This window comes from Rhynchophorus ferrugineus, unplaced genomic scaffold, assembly GCF_030347505.1.
Source record: "Rhynchophorus ferrugineus isolate W39M unplaced genomic scaffold, kcgeb_rfMv2 rfM2, whole genome shotgun sequence".
Classification (NCBI taxonomy): domain Eukaryota; kingdom Metazoa; phylum Arthropoda; class Insecta; order Coleoptera; family Curculionidae; genus Rhynchophorus; species Rhynchophorus ferrugineus.
The window spans coordinates 83,276,456-83,293,257 of NW_027472581.1; the positions used below are offsets into that span (position 1 = coordinate 83,276,456).

General features: G+C 34.8%; 3 protein-coding genes across 13 annotated transcripts in view; 1 reads left to right on the forward strand and 2 right to left on the reverse strand.

The window, feature by feature from the left end:
* LOC143191495 (growth arrest-specific protein 2) overlaps positions 1-4,973 on the forward strand; it is a 68,353-nt gene extending 63,380 nt beyond the window's left edge. For 2 of the 3 annotated variants that reach the window (XM_076396658.1, XM_076396659.1), the window contains exons 5-7: positions 1,848-2,073; positions 2,129-2,561; positions 2,618-3,813. In XM_076396658.1, coding sequence (XP_076252773.1) covers positions 1,848-2,073; positions 2,129-2,561; positions 2,618-2,827 — 869 coding nt within the window. In that variant the 3' untranslated portion in view covers positions 2,828-3,813. Of the gene's footprint in view, positions 1-1,847; positions 2,074-2,128; positions 2,562-2,617; positions 3,814-4,734 lie in introns of those variants that run through there. The other variant, XM_076396660.1, reaches the window with a different exon arrangement.
* On the reverse strand, positions 327-8,963 carry Septin2 (Septin 2). 7 transcript variants are annotated; one of them, XM_076396665.1, is made up of 9 exons: positions 8,454-8,963; positions 8,160-8,277; positions 7,962-8,104; positions 7,713-7,899; positions 7,236-7,656; positions 6,986-7,178; positions 5,529-5,694; positions 5,305-5,368; positions 628-741 (listed from the first exon to the last, which is right to left on the reverse strand). In XM_076396665.1, the coding sequence occupies exons 1-8, from the start codon at positions 8,481-8,483 to the stop codon at positions 5,328-5,330; spliced, it is 1,299 nt and encodes a 432-aa protein (XP_076252780.1). In that variant the 5' UTR covers positions 8,484-8,963; the 3' UTR covers positions 628-741; positions 5,305-5,327. The 7 variants fall into 7 exon arrangements, with proteins under 7 accessions (XP_076252781.1, XP_076252780.1, XP_076252782.1 ...); XM_076396664.1 differs by lacking the exon at positions 628-741 and adding an exon at positions 4,125-4,262; XM_076396666.1 differs by lacking the exon at positions 5,305-5,368 and having other exon boundaries at positions 327-741.
* Positions 8,964-9,672: 709 nt separating this feature from the next.
* ft (cadherin-related tumor suppressor fat) overlaps positions 9,673-16,802 on the reverse strand; it is a 356,891-nt gene continuing 349,761 nt past the window's right edge. The window contains exons 25-29 of one of the 3 annotated variants that reach the window (XM_076396624.1): positions 14,337-14,688; positions 14,003-14,272; positions 11,865-12,033; positions 11,572-11,804; positions 9,673-10,383 (exon numbers count right to left, since the gene is read on the reverse strand). In XM_076396624.1, coding sequence (XP_076252739.1) covers positions 10,140-10,383; positions 11,572-11,804; positions 11,865-12,033; positions 14,003-14,272; positions 14,337-14,688 — 1,268 coding nt within the window. In that variant the 3' untranslated portion in view covers positions 9,673-10,139. Of the gene's footprint in view, positions 10,384-11,571; positions 11,805-11,858; positions 12,034-14,002; positions 14,273-14,336; positions 14,689-16,802 lie in introns of all 3 variants that reach the window. The other 2 variants (XM_076396623.1, XM_076396625.1) reach the window with 2 other exon arrangements.

A 16,802-nucleotide genomic window follows, 5' to 3' on the forward strand; every position in this document is an offset into this window, starting at 1 on the left:
CATTGCTTTATTATGCAACTCAATATACACAAATTTAAATAACAATTGTAAAAAATAAAATACCGTTAATATAAAGATAAAATTAATTTGTAACTTCTTTAATAAAAAAAGGCTATTGAATATGATTTACGATTGCTTAATTAAAAATTTAATTATCTTTCATCTATGCAAGGATTTAAATAGCAAAAATTTTAAAAGTAGAATATAAATACACTAAAAGAAAAAGTTGATAGTATACAACCGATAGTGAATAATAGAGTATTGCTAGTCATCTATGGATTATTTAGATGACTGTTCTAAATATTTAAGTTTAATAACTTATGCTATTAGACTCGTAAAATATTTATTAACATTTTGGGATATAATACTAACACTGTTTATTGTGTTAATTTAAGGGCTTATTAATAGCTATATGTCTGTAGCATCAGAAAACATGAAGAATAATAAGCAATTTAACTATGTGTTGTGTTGTTTTCTTTTTATGATCTGAAACAAATTAAATTACCAGTTCATACATTAATAAAGTAAAAAAAGTGCGATGAAAACGATACAATGTCTAGTTTACAGTACAAAAAGTACAGACACTTCCAGAACAAATTAAAATCTTTATTTAATCCAGGAATATCAGGTAGTTCAGCTTAGTGATTTGTGAGTAAACTTATAGTCACCAATTTTCAAGTGAGTAAGAATACGGAGATTACATTTACGATAAATGATATTTTGATTTCCAATGGCTAATTCCTGGAAGAAAGAACAACTTATTAGAATTATATATTTTCTGCTTTATGTAAAGAGATACAGAATACAAATAATTATGAAAATTTAGTAATGTTAATTCTATTACTAAAAGGTATACTACGTTTGCAACACTTATTTGATACCTTACTTACTACAATAATTTTAATTTTGATGATATCTCGACCGGTAACAATCCGTCTACACAGAAAGCAACAAACAATAACCTGCACAACAACTGTAAATAATAACATCAACATAATGCGACATACTGAACCTATTGTTGGAACATTGGAATGTGGACCTTATGATATTTTTAAAAATAAACAAAAAATTAACACTCTAAATACTATTTCACATAATTTTAATACAGACCTCGACTGCTTCGATATTCCATCCACATAAGGAGTAACTTTTATGAATGTGTCACATATCCTTTCTTGTTTACTGATAAAGATAGCGTATAACTCTCAACAACATAATATATCGCAACAACTAGAATGGAAATGGAGTGTGGATGAAGAATATATACAATATCAACATTCTAAAAATGGATATTGATATTATACCAATTATAATATTGTGTTGTTATCTATAGTCTATTCAAAGTTTTTTTTGTACATACGTCATCAAGATGTTTAATGTATTGCTGCCGCAATTTGTAAATGCGTTTCAGAATCAGGCAATATTTTCCTTCTCATTTTATTCTGGTTAAAAAGAGACACAAAGCTGTCTGATATGTTCGAACGTGTAACCGAATGAGCCTGTCAAAGTCTCCCGGTTGTCAGACGTATGCAAAATTCTTGAAAGCAATAGTGATAAGAGGTTATAACTCTAACCTATATACTATTATGGCGGTATAATTAACTGTAGTTTTTAGACGTACTATAATGGTAAAATAACCTATACTTGATAACATTTTTGTTCAATTATTTTATTTAGATTAGAATTTTGTTGTATATCAAAAACCAACTGAACTTAAATTCAGAGTTGATGCGGTAACATTGCGACGTTTTAACGTCACAAATTTAGATGACGTATGTACAAAATAACTTTGAATAGACTTTTTTTAATCAATAGAATTTTATAATAATTTGTACTTTTTTACGAAGTGTTGCATAATCATCCACGAAGTGTTATTCTGTGCCTACTGGAAGTGGCCAGGATCGCTACGAAATTCGGTGTTGAACCGCCTGGTCTCGTTCAATTGGAAAAGGAGATCGCGGAGGAAGAGAGGAATAACTCCGGCGATTCTGGACTTAGTTCGCTTCTGTCTTGGCAGTTCCAGGCAAGCCCGGCTCGCGTTGAAGCGCCTGATTTAAAAATGAGCCACAGCAGGTAATTATTGCATATTTCATCATTTTATATCATTTAATGCCTATTGGGTATTTAGATCGACCTCAGCTATATCTCACTACGCCGAACGTTGGAACACTGGACCACACGTCATTCTAATTCAGGAGCATCGAGATGGCCATGGTGCGGGCGATGGCGTCGCTCTAAGCTCATTGCCGGCGATGAAGACGAGCGGCGCTAGCGACGGTGTGCCCAGCGACCATACGGAGGACGAGGACTGGTCGGGGGGTAGCCCCGAGGATCCTGATTTAGATGTAGTGGATACGAGCAGAAGGTGCGATGGCAAAGGCGGCGGAGGAGGCGATACGCCTTCTCAGAGCATGACCACCGAGCTGGATAGGAAAGTGCAGCTGGCAGCTAGGCTGATGCAAAGAAATTGCAACTGCGCTAGCGGCAAATGCGATAAACTGAAGGTCCGGAAAGTTGGAGAAGGAAAATATAACATCGCAGGAAAGAACGTATTTGTTAGGGTGAGAGTACATCAAATAGGTTTTAACTCACATATCTACATTCTTCTATTTTCCAGCTACTAAAAGGTAGACACATGATGGTACGAGTCGGTGGAGGATGGGACACCCTGGACCACTTCCTGCTGCGACATGACCCCTGTCAGGTGAAGGTAGTGTCCAGAGATAGCCCCGATCGAACAATAAAAGACGCTTCCAAATATTTGCACATCAGAGCCAAATACCGGAGTCCTCCACCCAGAGATAACCGGGAATCCGTCAGCCGTTGACTAATTCCACGTTTCTCACGCACAATTCACCCCCACTGTCCCGATCCGAAACTATATTAATCATCTCCGTTGAGGGACTAACGAATGAAACGTGCCTAAAACCATCTTGCCAGTCAATCCTTACGATGTCTGTTTTTGTTCATGTTCTGTTGTTTTTTTTCTTTTGGTATTAGAAATGGTTTTTATTTCATCTCGTGCACAGTCACCACTAGTATTTCTTTGGCAACGAACGGCCTAGGAGCCTTCAAGAGAACTGATTATTATGAGGCTAAATGTAGATAGTAGGTAGTTGTAGAGTAATACTAATACATTCATTCGCGATTATATTTCATTGTAACTGACACGCCTTCGCACCGTACCTCACGTATTGTATCAATCCATCCATTTAATCAATTATATTAGTGAGAGTTTCAATAAAATACAGTTTACGTAAGGGCTGTTTAATAAAAGGTAAACTAAACCCTCGAACGTTACCTTATCAACACGGATTTATACCATTTGTACATTTCTCTTGTTTTTAGCACCAAATAATTTCGACATATAGTATATCATTATCTACCCTGCAATTGTTTTTGTTTACAAAAAAAGAAACACTGCCGGAATATAATACATCAAATATTATCCTGCTATTAAACAGTCCCATCACGTTATATGAATACCGTAAGTGCTCTAATATAAGACGTACTTTTCAATCATATAAAATATATAGCAATGTAATCAGGATCGTATAAACAGTCATTTTTATACTCGTAAAAGATTTGTAGTTTTTTCATGCAAAAGAAAACGTCAAAATTATTCCCACTAAAAATGTAGGAATGTATGATTTTATTGCGATGATATTTTGTGTACATATTAAATGTACCAGGTACCGTATTTTCGATTCGTCAGAGGGAATAATGACGGCCACGGAATCAAGTTTTAGTTATAAGAAAGAATTTGTTTTATATTTTGTACATATTTTTCTACAATTAAACGTACTATTAAGTCGGGTTCGTTTCATTTTTTTTCCAAAGCGTTTCTGTACGAAAAGAAAACCATGCCGATTAACAATATTGTCATGTATATATTTATAATATAATAATACAACGATATAAAATGCTTAATATTATAATAAATACGGGTAAAAAATTCATATAACATTTGCTGGTAATGTAACATTTGTACTGAAGATTTAAGAGCAACAGTTCAAAACTTTGTTACATGCCAGATTGTTTCGAAGCAAATTCAAAGCTCCCTTTGCTGGAATAGAATTTCAAAAAAAGCATACAACAGTTAGGCCTTAATGCGTTTCGGAAATGTTGTGCGTGGATAATAATACTGCCTTATAACAGATAAATAAATATAAAGACCTTATTGCTGTGGCTGCGGTGTCGACTAGGCCAAACCTGGTTTGGCATAAAACTCGAGACGTTTTACATAAACTTATGCATAACCTCTGAAAAAAGAACGACGGTCAGTTTCACCCACGCATTCATCATGGTTAATGGTCACGAGCAGTGAGTGCACTCAATCACCATCATAAGACGTGCTGCAAAAACAATTTAGGTACGTATGATGCTTTTATAAGATTGGAAACATCTCGGGATAGGTCATTTCGGTTGTTTTAGTTTCTCGATCTGTTAAGATCAATTCAATTTAACGAGAACTATCGATGATTCCAATCCTGTTTCAACCTAATCGCTATTGATTATAACACCAATGCCTAAACACACCTAGAACAATACATGTAGTGTGGCACAGACGTTTATTAATCGACTTGATGCGCATAGCTTTGGAGGAAGCTCGCGAACAGGAGCCTGAACGAGCAGCAAACACCTAGAAAGAATGATGCTGTAGTACTGACTCGCTTCCACAGACTTGTGCCGTATCATACACGTGTTGTTAATAGTGAGATGTTAATGTTTCAGGACTACGTCAGACACATCACACGGAGACCCGCACCCAGACCGCCCAGGCCAGAAAAAGTTCGAAACGTTTCGAAGAAGTTCACCTACTACAAGAGATTCGTTAGCTCGGCTTGATCCGAACAGACAGCGCTCATTTAAACGTTAAATGAAAAGGCACAAAACATGTTTAAAATATATTTAATTATTAAATACTCTACTTAAATATCAATTATATACTATAAAATAGTTGGCTAGGTATCTGTTTCTTAAAGTAGACTAAACAGATAATATATAGAATAAATTCATTAACATATATAAAAGTTATGTTTTTTTTTAAATTTCTCCGATAATTTTAAATAACTTTGGTTGAGATGTCTGTCTTTTAAGTACACATTTACGACGGGTCGAAGAAGAATGAATAATAAAGTTAAAACATGGAAAAGTATAGGTGATTTTTATACACAGTGCAACATAAAAAAGCATTCGAGAACCCAACTTAAAAATGAATAAACCAATTAGGACATATATAGGGTTGTCGGAGAGTCTCCTATTACAACCCCCAACAGTACACCACACACGAGATATATTTACCTCTTTATACTAACGGATGCACTTTAAACAGTGCCTTCGAACGAGACCTTTTTCTTGAACTGTCCTACATAAAAATAAATCGGTTAAATGCATAAAAAACAGGGCGACAACCCTATAGAAACACGCGCCCGATCTTATTCATTTTTAAGCGAAGTGAAATTGGCAAATGATCCGAGAACAAATAGTCAGCGATGATGATTTGTTAGCTGGTTATTTCTTCTTACTTTTTCCGAGGGTGAGAGTGTGGTGGCTGCTGGATCCCATCTGTTGGAACTGAGCCTTTCTCCTGTTGAATTCCACTATCTCGTCCTCCAGTTTCTTGCGCGAGTCCTCGATCTTTTTCTTGTCTTCAGTGTGATCCTTCTTCAGCTTGTCGAATTTGGCGTGTAACTGAGAAAAACATGGAGCATTAATATTACATTTGCACCCCTTTCTCTCGATTGAATGTTCAAAAAAATAACGGGAATTTCGAAATTTTGCAGGTAGTTTTGGTCCCATTGGTACGGTTTATTGTATAGGTTGTTTATTTTTCGTTAATAGTTGGAAGGCGGTGGTATGCCTGCTAGCGATTTTTCATTTGATATAATGGATAACGGAATTTTAATAAGTGTGTTATAAAAATAGGTATAAAGTGCTATAAAGTTTATAGACGTTAAATATTGATTTCCGTAAGTTTGTTACAAGTAAAACAAAATTTGGGTGGTATAAACCCCAAATAAATAAAGCTGTATCCAAAAGCTACAGAATCTAATCTGTTCTGAACCCTCTTCAATGCCGTCGAAGCAAACTTGCTCCAATAATAAAAGTTCTGCTTTACAAGAACTTAATCAGATCAGTGACCCTCTTTGGGTCAAACACTTGCTCCAGCTATGCTGCGCCAAACCTGGTCAAAAATCTGCAAGTAATGCAGAACAAAATCTTCAAAATATATTTACCCCTAATTTTAATACTTTCATCGAAAAGTTCAAATGACAGACTAATTGGTAGAATATTATATTCTAATACAATCAAAAACTAGTTATAATACTTGTTTTCAGAAATTTCTATAATAATTGATTTTAAAACAGAGCGTTTCGCAAATACATCAAAAACTAGAAAATTTTGAAATGTATTTGAAACCTCATAATTAAAATAAAAATTTTAATTATGAGGTTTTAATAAAAACAAAGGAAAAAATATTTCAAATACTCAATACCCATGAAAAGTAAATGTATAATAAGTTTATAAAGATTAAGAATTCAACAACACTAAAAATCATATTACATCTAGTAAATGACTGTAAACATATATTCTTCTCCTGTTATGTTCACACCTCACTATTTTCAGTCAATTATTTTCAAATATGTCACATATTAAAGTGTCAAATTACAAAGCCTTCTAACCAAATTACTCTTTGGAAAAAATTAGGTGAGTACCACGTGCATGATAATTGCATTCAATTAATTTCATTTTATTTTGCAAATAACTTCATTATCTATTTTTTCTCTATAAATCTATATCCCATAGAACATATTTAACGATTCCCCTAATAATTAATACCACAAAGAGTAAAGTGTGACTGGGTTTACTTACTATTAAATAAAATCATTTCCTTTAAGTTATTATATTGTATTAACAGTATGTATGTAACTAATCAAAATGTGTAAATTAAATAAATAACTAATGAAATCTCTCTCCTTACCTCTTTTTCAGCTTCCTTCAATTCAGCTTCCTTTTCCTTGACTCTTACCACAAACATCTGCCTCATTTCATCCTCCTTTTGTTGTAATTCCTGTAAATGATTGCAACGTTTGGTTTCAAAGGTTTCCTGGAAACTGACTGGTTTATTATTAGCGTCTACATCGGAGAAACCCATTTGTTCTAGACGTTTCTTCCTGCAAATCAAATTTAATGTTATCAGAGGCTCAGTTTCTGCCTTAAATTCTTACTACCTGTAAAGCTCATAGTGTTTGTTGTGGGTTTTTTCGCGCATATCTTCCATGTTTGTACGGATTAACATCTCTCTCAGCTTAACAAAGTCACAGTGAGTTTCATTCTCCACGAGAACAGTACCCCAAGGGTATTGCCTAGCTCTGACAACTTTGTTTCCAATTTTGGCAAAGTCTGTACTGCCAATAACAGCGAATGGAATGTGTGTGTTCATGGATGAGTTGGCATCAGATACAGTTTCATCATCTACAGGGAATTCGTAGATGTGAACTCCATTGTTTTGTAGTTCGGCCATGATCTTGCTCTTGAACTTTTGCAGTTCAGTTTTTGAGATTGTGTCTGCTTTGGCAATGATAGGGATGATATTAACCTTCTGATCCAATTTTTTCATACAAACCAAATCAATAGATTTTAAACCATGTCCTAAAACAATGTACTATGTTTAAAAAATAACATTTAGCATTAATTGAATTAGTAACCTGTTGGGCAGATAAAATATAGACAAGCATGGATTCTGGAATCATGATAGGTGGACAATGATCTCTTAATTTTCAGTTCCTCTTGTAAATAGTTCTCAAATTGGGCATCAATATTGTCAACAATTGCTTTGAAACTATCCTCTTTATTAATCTGATCTCCATACCCAACTGTGTCCACAATAGTAAGCTATGAGTAATAAATAAATCAAATGAACAAACCTAGTTGATAAAAAATGTTTGTCACTTTACCTTTAGTCGTACATTGCTTTCCTGTAATTCATAAGTGTGTGATTTTAATTTTACAGTGGGTAAAGTGTGGGGGCTAGGATCTGACTCAAAATTAGTATTGAACAAAGAGTCCATAAGAGTACTTTTACCCAATCCAGTTTCACCTAAAATAATTTGTTTTAATAAAAAGATCTAGTCAATGCAAATAATAAGCCCTACCAATACACATGATATTGAAAATAAAGCCATTCTGGACGCTTTTAGACACTAATTGGTCTGGTAAGCTATCAAAGCCTACATGACCAGAAAGGACTAAATTTCGGATCTGTTCCTCAACCTACAAAACATACATGAAGAATTCGTATTACTAAATTCGAGAACTAGGGCAAAGAAATTTAAAGTGCTTCCTTTTGCATTGTGGAATGTACGCCGAACGTTCGCCCATATATGGTATATTTAAAATAACCTCAATTCTTGCCCTATTTATCGGTAATGTGTTAAAATTAAACTTACTGATTGATTTTCAACTTCCACTGGTGCCATTTCGTTTCACTTCGTATCGTAATGATGTTTACGTTCGTAGAGTAAACAGTTTAGATATGCCCAATTCGTTTTCGATTAGTACATTAACGTTTATTAAATTTTTTACACTTATTCCTGATGGTGAACCAATGAATACGAAACAAGCACTATGCACTTATGTTTGCAGAATGTACTAACGCAATTTTCAATTTAAAATAACCGTTTTATCGCTAGATCGACTTATCCTTGAACCGATATCAAGCAACGCCCGAGGTAAAATGATGGCAGACGTGATTCACCAAAACAATCGACTGTCACTGTCCGTTATCGGGGTTTTCGGGTGGGGAGTGTGTTAAATTTTTCTTTCTATTGTTCATAGATTTGTTATAGATAGTCATAAACTCGAGGCTGCATGTTAAAGGTTTCTTGTTGGAATTTTTAAAGGTTTAGGATTGATATTATTAGCTTTTTGAAGTGTCATTATATAGCCTCTGAGGCATAAGAAGTGTGGAGACTGGTAATTACTGGTTGCATAATGTTTAGGTGTGGCTTTTGAGGATGCCTAGATTTAAACCATATTATTGATAGGTGTTTTATACAGATAATACATATACTACTAAAATATTTTTTCAACAGTTGTAAATATAGCATGCTATAAAACCTAGCCGTTTCGTTTGAATTTTTTTTCAGGAATTATTTTTTATCTTATTATAACAATTAGGATTAATATTAATTGTTTTATGATGTACTATCTTGCCTAGTTTTATGGTAAGGACTGCGAACAGGTAGCATGTTAATGAGGTACATTTGATAAGAAATTTAAATAGTTATATATTAATAAGATAATTTTTAAAGTTAAAAATGTTAATTTCAAAATAGTTTAATTTAATGTTTATTGTTGAAGGATATATATATATATATATATATATATATATTAAGTTAATATAAATAATTTTATGATACATTTTCTAGTTGGTTTTTCATACTGCTTGGTAAATACTAGTTGCCTATGCATGAAATATATTTAACTGTTACAACATGTGTCAATCGTATAGAAACAGTAGTTGTTTGTGTTTTGAATTGTTGTTTGATGTTTTTAAACTGTTTATTGCTGAAGTACATTTCTTTCACCATGTTATAAGGTATTTTTTCCTATGACTTAAGCAACAAATTAAATCTATTTTTTCAGGTATTAATAAAGATGCAGATGTTTTTCGAATTCGTTTTATTTAATTTAAAAATTACGTTTTAATCGATTTCTCTACAGTTTGACTTAAGTCTCGTCTAGTTTGTTTAGTACAACTTAAAAAATCCTAACTATTTACATATCTATCAAGTCTTTTAACAATAGGAATTTTACAAGTACAGTATATTTTTTTACATAGTAATTTTACAGTATAATATGGCAAGAAGATTAAAGTTATACATCGTCAGGTCCTTGATACAAGAACGTGGGAACTTCGGAGACATCCCTGTGTTGTCGTTGTTAGAGTTTGTACTTGTTATTGCTAACATGCATTAAAAATTTAATATATGTATAGTCCGACGTCCTCGGTGGGAATTTAGGCATATGTTTTGGCACATTTTCTTATAAAAGAACGATAAAGGGGAGGTACAAAGGGGAAATTAACAAGGCACAACATACGGCACTGGTTGCTATTTGATAAATCACTATATTTACACGTACTCCTCGCTCGGTTTGTTATTGTTCGTCAGTCGGAGCGAGTTGGGCACGCGATTTCCTACGTTATCGGGTAGTTCTGCAATGTCTTTGAACACACCGGCCAGACTTTCGAAGTTCGGGCCCCAGTTGAGCAGATAATCCCAGCCCAGGGCCGTGGTGGAGGGGCTTCCCGTGCCTGGCCGGTACAGGGGCCCTCCTAGCTCGTCGTCGGAGGCCACCAAGGTGGACATGGATCCTCTGGAACATAAATAAATATCGGATTAATATGTCAATTTTCAAGCTCACTCATCAGTGGAATTAGGTCAGGTTTATTTAACATTTTTGTCATTTTATCTGGCTGCGCTATGTGATTGGTACCATGCGATTCTGAGGAACAAAATACCAGTACGAAGATCAGCATCAGTGCACAAATTTCTTCCGCGTAATAGTAGTTAGTGTTCGAACAAACAAATGAAGTTAATATGAGCAACAAACTAACCTATAGTCTATTTTTTTGGTACATACGTCATCAAGATGTTTAATGTATTGCCTACCGTAATTTGTAAATTCGTCATAAAATCATACAATATTTTACTTCTTATTTTATTCTAGTTAAAAAGAGACACAATGCTGTCCGATTACTTCGAACGCGTAAAATAATGAGCCTATCAAAGTCGTCCGGTTGTCAGACGTATGCAAAATTCTTGAAAGCAATAGCGATAAGAGGTTATAACTCTAACCTATAAACTATTGTGGGTTTATAATTAACTGTAGTTTTTAGATGTACTATAATGTTAAAATAAATTATATTTGATAACATTTTTGTTCAATTATTTTATTTAAATTAGAATTTTGTTTTATGTCAAAGACAAACTGAACTAGAACTCAGAGTTGATGCGGCAACATCGCGACGTTTTGATGTCACAAATTTAAATGACTTATGTACAAAATAACTTTGAACAGATTGGATGTCGCTACTAATACAACACTGAATATTCTAAGCAATAGATCTGGTGTTTGGTGGGGACCTGAAGTATTTACATTATTAGACTTAAGGATTCGTTTACATTATATTATTGAATAGACCGTGTTGTCGGTGCCGTTGATTCAATAAGTCGCCACTTCTTTCTGTAGTGTTTCTGAAATTGCTGTGTACTAATATAGTATACTTGTACAAATGTAGGCTTTGTGCTAGCTTGTACTTCAGGGTAAACGACTACCAAAGGTTGAATGAAGTATTGCAGTATATTTAGGACACACCGAAACATAGGAAACGATTCTATACAGAATATATCATGGAAACTCGTTCTTGTGGCGAATAAAAACATTGCAATTGAGAATATTATCACAGATAAACTATTAACTGGCATCATCAAATGCAACAGTAAGCCCAGAGGGAATAATGACTACGTACATCCCTTAAGGTATGCATATAAGATATCTCACCTGTAGGAGGAATCAAAACCGTCATAAGATGGCGGTGGAATATTGGTCTTGCCGCCCGAATTGGAGTCGTTCCTCCTGGACTCCATTTCGTTCGGTTTGTACTTATCCCCAGGCAGGCTGGCGTTGTCGTACTCGATCTCCGAACAAGTGAAGCTGTCGTTGCCACTTTCATCGGTGCTGGTGGAGCTGTGATGGGTTTCCGGAACCGGGCTGTGACGCATGTGGTTCTCTCGCTGAAAAATCCAATCGTTGGTAATGGGATCGACGAAAAGCGGTGGATTTCTTACGCTTACCAGGTGAGTGGTGGCACCCACCCTCGGCGCCTCGCTGGAGCTGGACACCGCGTCCAGGGTGGACACCAGGCTGGAGGTACGCGGTCTCTGGTTCAGTCTTTCGATTTCCTCGGCCGTCAGGCCCATGGTGGGCGAAGTTGACGTTACCGGAGGTGGTGCAGCGGCTTTCCTATAAAAGAGGAGGAAAAAAGTAAGGAAATAAAATAATAAAAAATAGGGATCAATAACGTTTCTAGCATGAATACCACATCATACAGTTTTTAGTGGATGCAATAATGTTTCATGAATTAATTGAGGATTCTGTGTTCCTCAAAATCGACTGTTCTGTTTATTGACTTGGCCATTGAGAAGAAAATGGGCTTCATCGCTCATTATCAATTTAGACGAAAAATCTTCAGTTTTACCAGACAGCTTTAGGATTGCATTATTGTACTCAACTCGCACTCGATCTCTCGGTAGTAATTTTTGGACTAATTGAATTTTGTACGGGAACATTTTCAAATCAGTTTTCAAATTTCGCCTTAAAATGCGTGCAAAAATGTATAAATGGGAACGACGTGTTCGAACTGATGTTTCTGGAGTCTGCAACACTATCGCGCACCAGAGTCACATTTTCTGCGTTACGAGACGTCCGTTGTCTTCCAGAACGAGGCCTGTCTGCTGTCGCACCGTACTGTCGAAAAATCGCATGTAAACGATAAGTTGTGGTTTTGTGAGACACTGGAGGATTAGGATATTTTTGACGCAATATCCGCTGAGTGGCAATAATGGAACGATTATTTTCAATGAATATTGTTACTACATTGCTCGTTTCTGTGGCGAATATTTATCCGTAATAAAATTTGGACATCCACAGAACACAATGGTTAAAGCGAAACCATGCTAAATGTCACATAAGCAAGATGGCGCTCAATCAAAATGGTAGCGAGACTTTTGCCCCACCTGTTATTACACAAGTATACTGTCTTATTCAGTATTTTTGTTTAGTAACTTGTAAATAAATTAGTAACTTGTAGACGAACGCAATTTAAGAATATTTTTATTTTAATAATATGACATTAGATTGAAAAGTATTCGTTAAACTGTAGACCCTGTGCGTTCGGGTAAAGTTGGAATTTGCAATCGGGAATAATCGCCGGACGATCGTCATTTTTGACGCTGCCTGCGAGTGCCCCGAGAGCATATTTTTAATAATAAAAGCCATAACAATTGGAAGTGCAAAAGTAAGTATCCTTTGATTTTTTGATTGATTTTATTTAAATTATTTTGAATAAATTTATCAAAATATATATTACATTTATAGAGAGAATTTAGTGTGGCAATTCTGCAAGAACACATTCCTGGGTATAATTTATTATTTCAGCTAACGTTCTGAAAGTACATCTACAGTACGTCAGCCACCAGCTAGAGGTAGTTAATTCATTAATGGACTTTATCCGTCAAGAATAATAACAAAAATTGCATTGACTGGTAATAATTAGAATTATATTTTAGTCGTTCTATGTTTTAGTAATAACATCTATTTTAGGTGAAGTATCCCTTGAATACACTGAGACATATGTGAGGCATAAATATGAGTTTGTTACAAAAAATTGACAAAAGCCGAAGAGAATAAATGAATTTATTTAAATATATTTAATTTTATCAATTTAGTCAGTATCAATAAGTTATTTTAACAACTGACTTAGTTCATAACTGATATAAAGACGAGGTTAACCATAACATTCCTCAATAACATTTTCATATTTTTTAATTAAAAATCAACTAACCAAGTAGTTAATTCAAAAATGTCCTTCTTTCCTTCTTCAAACATGATTAATATTCAATTACTAATCTAACACCCACTAGTAAACATGCAATATCTAATTATGAACAGCAGACAACTTTTATTATCAGAAGTCTGACCTCAACGATCTACTTCTCTTGGATGCTGCATCGTAAACTATTTCGTCTTTATATCGTTTTCCTATGATCGTAAATGCCGACCATATGGCAAAAAAATTGATCGACCATGTACATGATTATACCCGAAGGGCAGTTACGATTATACCCGAACGCACAGGGTCTGCAGACTAACGATTGCTAGATTGAAATCTGCTACTGAATGAATACTAATGAGTGAATAAGAAAAAATGTACCTGCTGCTGCTTTGCCCGCTAAGTTGTGACATCACGGGACTGTTCAGGCTTCTCTCGCTGTTGCTGTGTAGGACGTCCTTGCCGACGCCTCCGCTACTGGAAGTGGTAGCCAGAAGAGCGCTCTGAAGAGGCTTACCGCTGATATCGTGTAGTGTTAATATACGTGGTTGTTGCGCTGACATCTCACTGCTGGGACTCAATCTGGCTAGTGGGGTGGACTGGTGACCTCGGTTGGTCGGCGTAGTTACTGGCGGAGCTCTTGGTGGATAGCTGAAACAATACCACGAGCTGTAGTCATAATTCTAGCGTATATAAATGATCCTAGTGTTCTTACCTGGTGGGATGGTGAGGGGAGTGTCTGTGTTGGGCTTGAGAATTGACGCCGCTGTGTTTATGATGGTAACTGGTAACATTTGGAGGCGTCGCTTTATATTTCCTAACACCACCGCCTTCCCGGAAGCCTTTATAATGATATACGATGTCAATGTCCGAAGGGGCGATGCTGCTGGCGTTCTCTAGGTCGTAATGTTCGGGCATATCTGAGCTCAGGTCGTTGGTGACGTGCTCGTGCGTGTGGTTCGATGAAGGGGGTAGCGGGGGATGGTGGTCTTCGCGAATGGGAGGTGACTTGGTTACGACTTCACGTTCGATGATGTCAGGCCGTTGTGGTCGAGGCAAATCTCCACCTAAACGTGACAAAAATATAGTTAATGCATATGGTATAAATTAACAGTAGTAAAATGAAGTAACAAGGTTTTGAGGATGTTCGAAATTTGAACTCATTTTTACTTATGAAGAACTATCGATTGAAATTGACTAACGACTGTTTTGTAATTGACTATTTTTTACTACCGACTGTTTCAGTCGCTATTTTCGGTCCGACTGATTTTGTTACTATTTACTACTGACTGTTTTAGTCGCTATTTTTGGTTCGACTGGTTTTACTACTTTTTACCACTAACTGTTTCAGTCCACTGTTTCAGTTGCTATTTTCGGTCCGACTGATTTTGTTACTATTTACTGTCGACTGTTTCAGTCGTACTTTTAGTTACTGTTTTTGATTCAACTAGTTTCATTCGACTGATTTTTAACTTTCTGGCTCTGTCGTCCTAGCCGCGACCATGACAAAAATTGGGTACATTTATGCTTATATAGATTTATATTTAGTAGTAGTTTGCTTGTAAATAACAATATATTTTATATTATGGCATTTTGTTACTATATTTTTCAAGATTGTTAATAGGGTAAAAAGATTAAAATTGGGAATTATAAATAATTATAATTATAAATTATTATGAGTAAAATATTTTGGCTGCTTTGATGGCAATAATAGATAATATTTCGATTACTCTCTCGATTTTTGTTAAAAAATATTTTCGTTCAGTAATACATAAAGCATTTATATCATATCATTCAGATCATTTTTAATTATGTCATGGATTAGTTTGTTTTTCTATGATTAGGTATATGTTCAATTTTTATATAGTATTTATTGTTATTGTACATCTCTAGTTTTTAAGTTTTATTTAAGTTCTATTGTATTGTGTGTATTTATTATAGTATTATTCTATTCCATAGAAAAATACCATTTCTTTTCACAAATCCACATTGTTTGAATGTTCCAAATATAAAGGTAATGCTAGCCCGTTTAAAATTATATTATAAACTGCATGTTATGCATTATTATTATAATAGTATTCAGTAATTATTTTTTTCCTTTTCTTTTTTAAAGTTGGTTCGTGAAGGAATTTATACATCTCCGTTTCGTTTATACTACCGTTGGAAAATATAACCACATATAAAATTAACTGCCCCAAGCAATTATCTTCGTCCTTTCCTCTCTCACAATTTATACAGGAAAGTATTCGTACATCTTCGTCTAACGTCACGAATTAAAAAAAAAGTCGAACCGTGCATTTGTAGTAATTACTATTTTCAGTCGCTAGTTTTTTGACTATCGACTGTTTCGACTGTTTTCAGTCGATAGTTCCCAACGCCAATTACAATAATTTATCGACAGTTTTTGAAAAATGTGGTTGAAATCTATATGAAACAAGTATAAATGATTATTAGCATGTAAAAATTGCTTGCTACCAAGTACAGAAGGAGGTTTATTTAAACCTTACATGCGAAATAATCTCTAGAAAATTAAGGTGGGTGTTCTGCTGCCTTTCTTGACCTTACACATGTTTTTGATAGAGTGTGGAATAAAGGCCTACCATATAAATATCATCACCTTTTCATAATATCATCATTTATACCAGCTTTTATATTTTTATTTGATTAATTGATACTTCCCTATTAAACGTGAAGGAACTTTGATCTTAAACTCATTAAGGATGACGTGTCACAGGGAATTGTGTTGGGGCCAGTTTTACTCAACTCACAAGCTCTAATCTGTTCTTGATAAAGTTTTCAAATTGGACTTACAATGGCGAAAATCAAAATCGACACACATATATTTCACGAATAAAAGATCAGTTTCCCAGATGGTAAAAAAATCATATAAGGATCATATAAAAAAAGGAACGAATTCAACATCAGGTTCAGGAAAAAATGTATTGATCAAAATTTTGCGTTGTTAAGTGTGGAGCTATAAAATTTAGCTGTGGGGCTGCTTCAGTGACTGTAATATCCGAGTTATTCAAAGATTCCAAAATAAAGTGCAGTGGTTTGAGTTTGCGACCTTCATTGTGACCTAGAGATTGACATGGCCACGGATACTATCAGAAGATTTAGTGATTCCCATCTAAAAATATTCCAGAATAACGCCAACACAGGTTTTAGGTGGAAATAACCA

What these genes read in the sequence shown, in the direction of transcription:
- Septin2 (XM_076396662.1), bottom strand. Translation starts at nt 8,483, where the DNA reads ATGGCACCAGTGGAAGTTGAAAATCAATCA. An exon ending in ATATTTTATCTGCCCAACAG is followed by an intron (nt 7,657 to 7,712) that starts GTTACTAATTCA and finishes ACATTGTTTTAG; the next exon opens with GACATGGTTTAAAATCTATT. An exon ending in TGAAGGAAGCTGAAAAAGAG is followed by an intron (nt 5,695 to 6,985) that starts GTAAGGAGAGAG and finishes TGTTTTTCTCAG; the next exon opens with TTACACGCCAAATTCGACAA.